The sequence below is a fragment of the Orycteropus afer genome, unplaced genomic scaffold (genome assembly GCF_000298275.1).
Source record: "Orycteropus afer afer isolate SDZICR_OR568_19922 unplaced genomic scaffold, OryAfe1.0 scaffold00188, whole genome shotgun sequence".
NCBI classification, from domain to species: domain Eukaryota; kingdom Metazoa; phylum Chordata; class Mammalia; order Tubulidentata; family Orycteropodidae; genus Orycteropus; species Orycteropus afer.
In genome coordinates, this window is record NW_006921775.1 from 1,088,760 (window position 1) to 1,101,015 (window position 12,256).

Consider the following 12,256-nt stretch of genomic DNA (forward strand, 5'->3'; position numbering starts at 1 on the left):
TTGCATTGTGGTAAACTGTGGTCAATGACATGAGACAAAGTATATGTGAACTGCTGTATGGAAAGTGAATTTGCTCTGTAAATCTTTACCCGAGTCAAAATTAAAAAAAAAAAAAAAGGAAGGATTTATACTCAAAGGGAAAAAGTATTCTGCTGGGTAGATTACTTTGGAGCTTATGGCCTGGACAAACTCTCAAAACCCATGCCAGTACTATCCACATTTCCCAGGAACTATAAAATTCTGGTTTCCACCTACAGCCAGAGTTTACACATGGATCCAGAGGTTTTCATTCTGGTATGTATCTAGTGGCAGGGAATTACAAGGGTAGCTACACTGAAAAATTAACCAAAATTTCCCATTTGCCTTTGCTTAATAGAAAAGACTTTATAGATAAATACAAACTACTCTGGAAAATGATACATTTTTCCAAGCATAACTCAAAATGCATAAACCACAGAAGAGAAACTAGATGACTAGGACCTAAAAATTAAATTCTTATGTGCATCAAAAGACTTCTCCAAAAGAGTCAAAAAAGAACCTATAGATTGGGAAAATACTTGGCAACAACACACTTGTCAAGGGATTTGTCTCTAAAATTTATAGAAAACCTCAACATCAAAAAGACATACAATCCAATCACAGCAGAAAACGGTGTCATGCTTCCTTAAAAAAGCTGGAAACAGAAATACCATTTGATCCAGCAATCCCACTACTAGGAATATATTCCGAAGAGGTGCAACCTGGACACAAACAGCTACATGCACTGTTTATGTTCTGTAAAGTCTGCACATCACTTGCTTCTTCTACTCTTAAATTTTGTAAGAATAGGCTACTTTTAAATGACTGCAAAAACATTTTCAAAACTTTTTAACACGTGCTTATCACTAACTTTAAGCAAACAAACAAATGAATATATGAACAAATGGTATATGAAGCAAGGGCTGGTGCAAAACTGAAGGAAAGAAAAAGAAATGATTCTGAGAAACACTAAAGAATATGCTTGAGTTTCACTAAAGATTATGCTATATGTAATGGCAACACTAGGGTCTTTGGCAGACTTCAGGGAGCAGCTCACCTGGCCAGTTTTCTTGACCATGATGTTGTCACTATGTCTGTCACCAATCCCAAGGACATAAGAAGCTACACAGTAGCCAGCACAGGACAGGGTAAATTCCTCAATAGCTCGGTCCAGGTCATCCCTAAACAAGAGAAAAAGTAGAAGCAACAAGTTTTTCAGCCTCCAAATGTGGGGATGAGACTCAAACTATACTTCTGTGTCCTTCTGAATTATGAGAACTATAGCACACAGCTGCCAAAACCATACGAGCAGAATATATGTATCAGCCAAGGAAGTGAGCATGGCAATAAGAGCAGGATGGCATCAAAGACATCTTTAACTCAGTCATTCACATTCTTGTGTTCTAGGAGCTGCATGTCAGTGGGGGTAGGGGTAAGCTCATGCACAGTAATGAGAGAAGACAACGGGCTTCGTTGGACAATGCTGAGGCTTGGGAACACTTTTGTAAGTTTTGACCTAAGATTAGAATTCCAAGTTTCAGTCTTAAGCATTGCAGTTATAACCATTTAAATCATTGACTTCAATTAGAAGTGAGTAAAACAGACCCTTTAGAAATAAGACTCTATTATCAAATTCTGAAACTGATTCTCACAATTACAAGTCCTTGGATCTTCCCAATGATAAAATTTGAATCTTAGAAGTCTTTAGCCAAAAATACTTGTAGGGCTTTTCCCCTCCCACTGTGAATTCCTTTAATTTCTGCATGTTAGTTTTTAATTTCCAACACTGTTAATTTATAACCATAAATAACACAATTCCAAGCTCTGCCATTTTTAGAGATCACAGTATACAAACTCATTTACTTCTATCAGGTAAAATTAATCTATTCAAAACTTACTGTAATTTATATAGTCACATAATTATAGAAGTTAATATACTTAAAACTTTAATATTTTATTTTAAAAATACTTAAATTCTTAGTAACTTTATATTGCAGGGCTCTAAAATTTGATGTAGAATTCAATGTTAACTATCTGTAAGTCTTTAGGAAAGTGTGCGTCATTTTGATCAAACCTAAAATGAAGCAATAAATAAACAACACTAATATTTTCTCTAAGACACTGCTGATATTTTTGGGAGAATAGTTATTTCTTTAGCTGTCTGTGAAGAACAATGGTAATCAAACAGAATAAACTAACCCAGAATTGTATTCTTTAAGCCAGTTCAGAAGGGCATCTTTGTTGAAGGCTGCGGCGGCTGCCACATTGCTACTGTTCAGCTGAATGTCGGCAATTGTTTCAGAGGTGCTCACAACTTCAATGAGGCCAGAGCGGTCTCCTGTTGCTAAACAGCCATAAGGCAGCATCCTGAAAGGAAAAAAAAAAAAAAGGCATAAAGAGCAATCTGTGTATATTTTCCGTAAAAATGAAATATTTTCTTTAATTTTTAAAGTTTGATTATTATTATTATTGATGCTCTTACCATTACTGTATTATTGCCACATGGAAAATTGTGAGCTTTAGCTTCTGTTAGGGAGTACATCTCTTAGCCAATACATAGGAGTGATTTACCAGAATTCTAATGTGCCAGCTAAATGTATAATTTATTATCTAGTTATTCTGGTGAAACATTCTGTTTGCTGGTATGGGTGCACAGAAACACAATAGATAAAAGCAAGGGTCTTTCTTTTCACTCTAAAGAGTGAGACAGAGAACCACCCTTTGTTGAGTACCTAATAGGTGCCAGGCACCAAACTAAGCATTTTACACACATTATATTGGTTAATGGCAACTCCATCTTTCCAGTCGTTCAAGCCCACAGCCTTAAGGTGATCCTTGACTCTTCTCTTTCTCTTATGTTCAACGTTCAATTTTTACCTTCAGAATGCATCCAGAATCTAAGTATTTCTCCACCTCCACCCTTCCTTCTACAACCACCAAGTCACCATCAATCCTTACCTCATTGATTCAACAGTTTTCTAACAGATCCCCTTGCTGCTTCAGCATCAGTCTGTTCTAAATGCAGCAGCTAACACAATCCACTTAAAATGTACTCATATCATATCACTTGCCTGATTTAAAGTTTTGCAATAACTTCTCATCTCAGTCAACATCTTTGCTATGGCTCATAAGGCCTCATCTAGTCTGGTCCCCCATCATCTCTCCAACCACCCTTCTCTTGCTCGCTTTGTTCCTACTACACACTAGCCTCCTTGCTGGTCCTCAAACATGAGACACAACACTCCCTTACTCCTTTATACATTTTGTTTTCTCAGCTAGGAACATTCTTCCCCAAAATATCTGCATGGCTTCTTTCTTTCTCTCTTTCAAATCTTTGCTGAAATATCAAAGTGGACGCTCAATGAATATTTCTCAATAAGTAAACAAATTTAGCAATAAAATCTCTAAAGTAAGTTCCCAATTCTACAAATGAGGAATTTAAGTACCTTGCTGAAAGTCATACATTAACTAAATTACAGATCTAAGATTTAAAACTAGGTCTGCATGACTTGAATATCATCCTTTTTAACTTAATATTTAGTCTCCAGAGTCACTGATTATGTAACAGTTCTCCCAGGAATTATCTTGTGTGAATGAAAATGGACATGGAGCCTGATTTGGATAAAGAACTGTTGTATGTTTTCCAGTTCACAGTAACTGAATACAGGGTTAAAACAGAGCACCAATGTGACATCAGTTCATCTGCATGCCGATCTCCTGTCTCCTGAGTTGAAGTCTTGCTTCCCCCTCAGTTGAATGATAAACTCTTTGGAGACAGCAACTCTGAGGAGAGGTGACTAAAAATACAGAAAGGGCTTGGAGTCTGTCAGAAAAATGAGAACTGATAATCTCACACATAAGTATACCTGTAAAAACACACTCTGTAGAACAGATTACTAATTAAGATGATCTTTTGCCAAACTGGTTAAGTGATATTTTGCTTTGAATTACACTTATCTGATCCCTAATGAAGATAGAAATATTTTCATATCTCTTTTAGCCATTTTAAGAATTTTTTTTTTTTTGGTAAAATAACTATTCACATGCTCTGCCTATTTTTAGAGTTTTTAACATTTTTTTCTTAGTGATTTCTTATCAGTAAAGGACCAATCTTTGGTCATTTTTGTTGCAAATAATTTCTCTAGTTTTTTAAACTAGAGGAACTCCAACATGGAATGAGATGCCTTGAGAGGTTCAAATAAAGGTCAGGTGACTATAGAAAATGGAATGGGTGGAATTCATATATTCAGTCAATACACACTTAGGTGTGGCTATGTGCCAAGCATTGTGTTAGATGCTGGTGATACAGAAATGAGCAAAAATAGGAGTCCTTGCTCTCACTGAGCTCACAGAGCACAAATGCAAAATGTGCGTGTGACCTCTGTATGAAAGAGAAATGCTATGATGACATGTCAGAAGTTAGAAAGATCTTCCTGAGGAGGAAGGACAATAGGGCTGGAGGAGAGTACAAAGGGGGACACAAAAGCAAGGCAAGAAGGAGAAACAGGAAATGTTGGACACTCATACATGGCCCTACAGACTGTGTAAGAACTTCTATGTTCCTCCGAAAATCACTAAGAAAGTTTCTGAAGGACTTTATGAAAGACAAAGAATCTGAGTGTATATGAGGACATGTGTTGGGGGAGTGTAGGAGTGTGTTAGTTTGTGTAACAATCAGATAAAAGAGGAGAGTTTTATTAAATAGTTTCTAAAATTCCTTCCAACAAATGATAAAAATATTTTATAACTGTATAACCACTTATCTATTACTAGGGAAACTAAGTTGGGAGAAGAATTGTCAAACTACATCTTGGCAGGGTGATATACTAATAATTTGCTTTATACCAAAATTATTAATTCATTTTGCCATTAAAATTTTACCTCAGTAAGAAAGGTAGCTAGCTATGAAGCATGAAAGTTTTTACTAACACTCCTTTTCCTTATCGTGATACAACACATGTGAAGCAAACACCGCCAGGTTAAAGTGCACTCTGGCTCACTTGCAGTCAAACTGGGCACAAGTCCAACAACTTCCTCTTCAAAAGCAAGCAAGGATGAAAGCATTCAATGTCTTGAGGTTGAAAAGCTCACAATGAGAAGGAAAAAAACATCCTTGTCAGAGAGTTTGACAGAAGTCAAGCTGGGGACAAACTCTTAGGGTCCTGACCATCTTATCTGGGTCCCCCTTGCACTCAGTTTCCACACTTCTTATAAAGACATGACAATTTCAGTAGCGTTTACTTTCCTTTCTCAGATTCCTTGACCCAAGGAACAATTTGTTATCTTTCACAGTAAGGCAAGAATTAAAAAATGAAATTCTATAGCAGTGGGACAGATGCCCCATATCCTCACTCAGGACAGGTATGCAGCAGATATTCACTGGTCTTGACTCTTAACACATGCACCCAAGTCTAAGTGGTGCCTTAGCATGCTGCCTCCAAAGGAAGTGTAAATATTTTACCTAAAATGCTTGCTTCATTTCTACCTTCTTCCTTCAACCCTCTAAGGGTACTGACATAAGTATCATTAAATAACTTTTGTACAGGTCTGTTATAAGGGATGTAAACCCCATTAATTAGAGGTTGTCACAATGAAGAGAACGCTCAAAAAATTGATACCACATGGGTTCGTGTGTGTGTGTGTAGGGCTGTAAAACTACCAAAGGCCAGACAGATTTCTATGTAGACAACCTATCAGCTTTGACACAAAAGACTGAGTACCTACTATTGACCAAAGGAAGTCAGAATGTCCTAAAATATTGATGGCTTAACAAATGTTCTTATTTGAAATGAAAGATACCATAAGACTATTATGAGACATCAGTGAACATGAGCAATATGTATTTTTGCTCATGCCAATATCACACTATTAGAGATACTAAAATATTCTGATCTTATCAGTCAAGTGTACAAGGTACCTGAAGATTTGGAATTGAATTTAAAAGAGTGTGTGCTATGTGACCCAGTTTAACCCGAACAGCTGGCCAAAGGAAAAAGAAACACAATAGGAACATTGGAGCACATATATTTATAGAAACAATGAAAAAGGTTTGGTGAGAAAAGGTGTTAGTTTAAAAATGAACTAAAAAAAATTAAAGTCCTGCATTTTTTTTTTAAGCATGAGGGTCAGAGTACAAAAAGTCAGCAAAGATTCCGCTGGATAGACAAGTTCCTTTTTCTTATTAGACACACAATGCTTCTCATCAGACAGACACCAGGTTTATTTCTAGCACTCCCACATGTGCCTGCCTCCCTTTGCCTGAGGTCACAATGAACTTCATTTGATGCTAAATGTGCTTTATATTTGGATAAAATGGATAGAATCAAAACTAAGAGCAAAGAATCTGGTTGAGGCTTTCAATTAGGCTGATGCAACTAAGAAAACCAGGGAAAAATCTTTAGCTCAGCCTTTTAAACTAAAAAGAACTCATCACATGGCCTGAATCTGTTCTTAGCAGAGGGCTCACTGTGCAGTTTATGTGCTACCTTGGAAAGAACCAATGAGTTACTACCCTAGCCTTAAGTTTCCTGCCCCCACACCTCTTTTATGGGATCAATCAAGTAAAAACGTTTTCTTGGAGATTTACTTAATATGAAGGGTTAACAAATATTTGCTGGAAAGGGAGAGATAGTAAATATTTTAGGCATTGGAGACTATTAGGTCACCACTCAACTCTGAAGTTGTAGCACAAAAGCAGCATAAACAAACAAACAAACAAAAAACAAATGGATATGGCTGTGTGCCAAAAAAAACTCTATTTACAAAAAAAAACAGACAGTCCGGACCCCACTGAGTTTACGGTTCTTAGGCAAAATGTTTCTTACAATGACCTGTTTCTTTTATCTAAGCTGTATTCCTTGTGAGCGGTGAACCAAAAAACTTGCTACCTATTCAAAACTACTATTTCTGTTTTTATGCAGCTCTAATTAGAAGTGCAGGAGTCCTTGTGTGGCACAATTAAGCACTTGAAAGTAGCCAAACTGTTGGGGGCTTGAACCAACCCAGAGTCTCCTTGGAAAACAGGCCTGGTGATCTGATTCTGAAGAGTCATAGCCTTGCAAACTCTGTGGAGCAGCCTTACTCTGCACACATGCGGTTGCCATATGAGTTGAAATTCATTCACCAGCAACTATTTCCATTAATTAGAAGTATTTCCTAATTTAGAGGCAAAAATCTATAATCAATAGTGTCCACAGGGTACTTATTAAACTAAACACAATCTCTCTTCCTATTCCAATCATAGCTACAAGACCCATGAAAGGAATCATATCCACAGCATAACATTTTTTCTATCTAAACATCATTGACCGAAGAAGAGTTGATGCTTTTGAGTTGTGGCGCTGGCGAAGAATGCTGAAAGTACCATGGACTGCTAAAAGAACTAACAGATCTGTCCTGGAGGAAGTGCAGCCAGAATGCTCCTTGGAAGCAAGAATGGCCAGACTTTGTCTCACCTATTTTGGTCATGTTGTAAGAAGGGACCATTCCCTGGAGAAGGATGTCATGCTTGGTAGGGTGGAGGGTCGAAGAAAGAAGGGGAGGCTTTCAACGAGATGGATTGACACGGTGGCTTTAATGATGGGCTCAAGTATAGCAGGGATTGTGGGGCTGGCACGGGATCGGGCAGTGTTTCGTTCTGCTGTACATGGGGTCGCTATGAGTCAGAAACAACTCGACGGCACTTAACAACAACAACAACAAAACATCACTGGAAAAGTTTATACTGGATGAATCTGAGACTGGAAAATTCTTCAAAAAACAGATAAAAGGAATCAATAGAAAATTAGGCATGTTGGGCACCAAAATATTTAATAAACAGAGTTATCAAGTATGTCTAATTACAATTGTTTTCTCACTTAGGTAGATAAAATAACAGAAATAATGTTAATTTTAGGGTCTGACAGACTTGTATATAATTCTGCACTACCATTTAATATTTTTGTAATCTTTCACAAATAGCTTAAAATTTTGAGTCTTAAGTTTCTCTTCCGATAAAAAAAAAGAAATGCAAAGTTAAAGTTAATCATAAGTACAACTGTTTCCAGCAACCTTGTGGACTAAGTAGCTATGGACAGTAAAACATCTAGGAACAGATAAATAAGTCAGAAAAGTGTTTATAAATAGTTATGGCTTAAAAAGAAAATAGGAGACCTCTGGGCTCCAGAAATATGGAAATTTTTCATAGTGTGGCTCAAGAAGTTATTGGACTTGGCTGATGTTTTAATATCCAGCAGAAAAGAGGCATAGTCTTGGGCCCATGAGGGGCAGGGTCTGAATCTGACATGCTACAAAGCTAGGCCTCTGGAAGAGCTGCCAAGTGTATGAAAAGGCAACAAGAAAATTTCTGCTTCTTGATCAGAGGATGTGACATGAAGGTTTGCCACATATCTTGGGCATTTAGTAGTTCAGGGAAAAAGGTTTAATGAAGTTACAAAAACAAGCCTTGCCATACTCTCTTTTAAGATCTAAATATAAACTACCCATGAGGTGTAAGAAAGCCTGAAGGCAAAGGGTTAATATTAAAACTAGTTAAATGTGTGTGTGTGTGTGTGTGTGTGCACGCGCGCAGATCCTAGGCAACCGCACAGATAAAATGCATTCATTATTTAGGGATCCTTCAATATCCCAGCACAGGATTCTCATAAAAAAACATAATCTCCACCAATAATGACAAAACCAAACATTATTAACTATATAGGCAAGTGAATATTAAGCAGATAAACATAAAATGGGAAACAAAAGTACAATTATTTTTCTTAACAAAAGGCACATTCAAACAAAACAGGAAAAAAATACAATACTTTGATACACAGACGTTTATTAGATATAACATTAAAGAGATAATGAACTGAAAGAACAAAAGAAACTACTAAGAATAATGCAGAGAGTTAGGCAATGAGGAAAATAGGTCAAGAGACATGGAGAACAGAAAAAAAAGTCCAACATAATTAGGAATACCATCTGACCCAGTAATTCCATTACTAGGTATATATCCTAAAGTAATGACAGCCAAGACAAGAACAGATATATGCACACCCATGTTCACTGCAGCACTATTTACAACAGCAGAAAGATGGAAACAACCTATGTGCCCACCAACAGAAGAATGGATAACCAAACTATGGTACATACACACAATGGAATACTATGGAACACTAAGGAATAGTGCAGAATCTGCAAAACTTGGCATTACATGGATGAACTTGGAGGACATTATGCTGAGTGAAATAAGTCAAACACAGAAGGACATAGTGTTAAAGTTCATTATTGTAAAAAGTGAAGGAAAGGTTTATCTATGGAAGGAAACTTTCTTTGTTGGTTACTAGGGGAGGGAGTGGAGGGAAGGGAACATTGCAAAAAAAAAAAAATGCACTGACCCATGTCACTTCAGTTTTGTGTATTTCACTGAAATTATATTTCAATAAAATGCATTAAAAAAAATAAAAAAGAGTCCAACATACATCTACGGAGTTGCAGAAGAAGAGTACAAGAGTGGAAATGCAATAGTGACTAACTAGACAAATTTTGTAAAACTGAAAGATGTTGACTTCTTTGACTGACAAGGCATGAAGGGACTGGAGAAGGAAAGGGTAAATAAAAAAAAATCCAGAGATGAATTGCAGCAAAACTGAAAAACAGCAGAGGCAGAGAAATTTTTGTTCCATTATCAGGAGGAAAAAGATCACTTATACTTTCAAAGTATAATAATTAGACTGACAGCAGACTTCTTGAAAATAACAAGAAAGGCTGGAAAACAATGGAATAATGTCTTCAAGATTTCCAGGGAAAGCAACTATCAATTTAGATCTTAAAACTCGTTATACCCATGACCTCTGAAAATCCATTTCTCCATAAAAAAGCAACAACACTGGCAAAAATTGACAGTACCAGTATTTCAGAACCCTAGAAATAAAACAAATGCAATCTGGGTAATGTTTATTAAAAGAAACATGGCTGAATCTTGGAAAGAACAGTGAACTCTGTATCCTCTTATTCCCAGTTGTGTGACAACAATGAAAACCAACAGCCCACAATCACAGTGAAGACAGGCAGCCTGGCAGCCAATGGAGAGGACAACATGAGGTTAGAATTCCTTCCAAGCCCCACCGCCACAAGATTTTCATTATTTGACCCCTATAGTAAGCCACAGAAGATCCCATTCACAAAGCTTTATTTATTTGATTTGATTCTGACCTCAAATAGTATGCACAACCTTTTTCTGGGGGCATGTGTCAGAAGGTGGAGGGAGAAATAAATCAGGGGCAACTGTTTAAGATCTCAGCTGACTGAGGCAGTGGATAACAGTTGGAGCAAACAAAGGGCTAACCAAAAAGCTGAAAAAGAAAAACTGGAAAAAGAGATGTCCACAGGGGGTGCTGAGAAGCTTGAAGATATTGCTCAGAATCTAGAAAGCTATGTGCACACACAGGGTTGTGAGCATGCCCAGGGAAGAACTCTGAAATCCCTACCCTGTAACTTCTAGCTGACTGATGCTTTAAGCAAACAGGACGTTAAGTCTAAGGTAAAGCTGCCCACTGTCTGGCTGAGTGCTGTAGATGTGCCCCAGTATGTACATAGCGCCTTTCAGCAAAGATTAAAAGAATTATGAGTTTAAGCAAAGACTTAATTGGCCCCATACAATAAGGAATATATATTTTACATAATAGTTCAACAAAGTCATTAAACAAATAATAACTACAAACAGCAACAACAAAAACCCTTGAAAAGGAGGAATTGAATTTTTGAAATTACCATATTATTTAAAGAGCTCAATTTTCAGCAAAAGAAAAAATTATTAAAAACGTACAAAAAAACAGGAAAACATAGTCCATACAGGGAGTGGAGAGGGAGAGTTACTCAGTAGAAACATTCCTTGGCTTGGAATCAGCTTTTACAAATACGTTCAGAGAACAGAAGGAAACATATTTAAAGAATAAAAGGTAAGTGTGAGAATGGTGTATTACCAAATAGAGAGTACCAATAGATATAAATTATGAAAATGAACCAAGTAGAAATTCTGGAATTGAAAAGTACAATAACAACAACACAGGAACACAGTAGCAGATTTGAACAGGCAGAAGAAAAAATTCAGCAACTTGAACATAGGTAAACAAAGAATAAACAGCCTGAAGAACAAAGGAAAATGAAGGAAAAAGAACAGAGCCTTAGTGACCTGTGTGATACCATCAAGCATAAAAATATACATATAATGGAAGTCCTAGAAGGAGAGGAAGAAGAGATGTGGCAGAAAAATATTTGGAAAAATGGCTGAAAACTTTCCAAATTTGATGAAAAACAGTAATCTACGTATCTAAGAGACTCAACAAATACAAAGTGGGATTAACTCCAAGTACGATTAGACACATCCTAATCAAACTGTTAAAAGCCAAAGATAAAGCGAGACTCTTGAAAGCAGTAAGACGGAAGCTAGATATTTTTTGCAAGGGCTCCCAATAAGATTAATAATAGATTTCTCATCAGAAACCATGGAGGCAAGGAACAGTGGGATGAAATACTAAAAATGGTATTGTTGTTGTTGTTATGTGCTATCGAGTCAGACCTGACTCATGGCGACCCCTCCTTGGGTTTCCGAGGTGGTATCACTACGGAAGGAGATTGCCCAACCTGCCCTCTGAGGAGTGTCTGGTGGGTTTGAACTGCCAGCCTTCTGGTTAGCAGTCAAGTGCCAAAACCTGTCGAAATATAACTCAATATCTGAAAAACAATCCTTCAAAACTGAAGGAGACATTGAAACATTCCCAGAAAAGCAAAAACTGAAAGAAGTTGTTGCTAGCACACCTGCTCTACAAGAAATACTGAATGAAGTACTTCAGGCTAAAATGAAAGGACATCAGACAGTAACTTAAATCCATAAAGTAATAAAGAGTACCAGTAAAGGTAATTATAACACCATCCTCACTTCTCAGGAGCATTCTGACTATACTTCTTTCAAGACAGATTTTGTTCTTTCTTTTGGCAATCCATAAAAAAACCCAAAAAACCAAACTCGCTGCTTTCAAGTCAATCCTGACTCATAGCGACCCTTCCTTGGGTTTCCGAGGTGGTATCTCTACAGAAGTAGACTGCCCAATCTTCCTTCCAAGGAGTGGATGGTGGGTTTGAACCACCAGCCTTCTGGCTAGCAGTCAAAAGCTTCAGGCACTATGCCATAGTATATTTAATATTCTTTGCCAACACCATAATTTGAAGGCATCAATTTTTTAGGCATCTTCCTTAT

At 37.1% G+C, this 12,256-nt stretch overlaps 1 protein-coding gene across 1 annotated transcript in view; it reads right to left on the reverse strand.

The window, feature by feature from the left end:
- The window catches only part of PIK3CB (phosphatidylinositol-4,5-bisphosphate 3-kinase catalytic subunit beta), a 164,281-nt gene that overhangs the window by 14,824 nt on the left and 137,201 nt on the right, over positions 1–12,256 (reverse strand). The window contains exons 18-19 of the mRNA XM_007947506.1: positions 2,218–2,385; positions 1,076–1,199 (exon numbers count right to left, since the gene is read on the reverse strand). Coding sequence (XP_007945697.1) covers positions 1,076–1,199; positions 2,218–2,385 — 292 coding nt within the window. The remainder of the gene's footprint in view (positions 1–1,075; positions 1,200–2,217; positions 2,386–12,256) is intronic.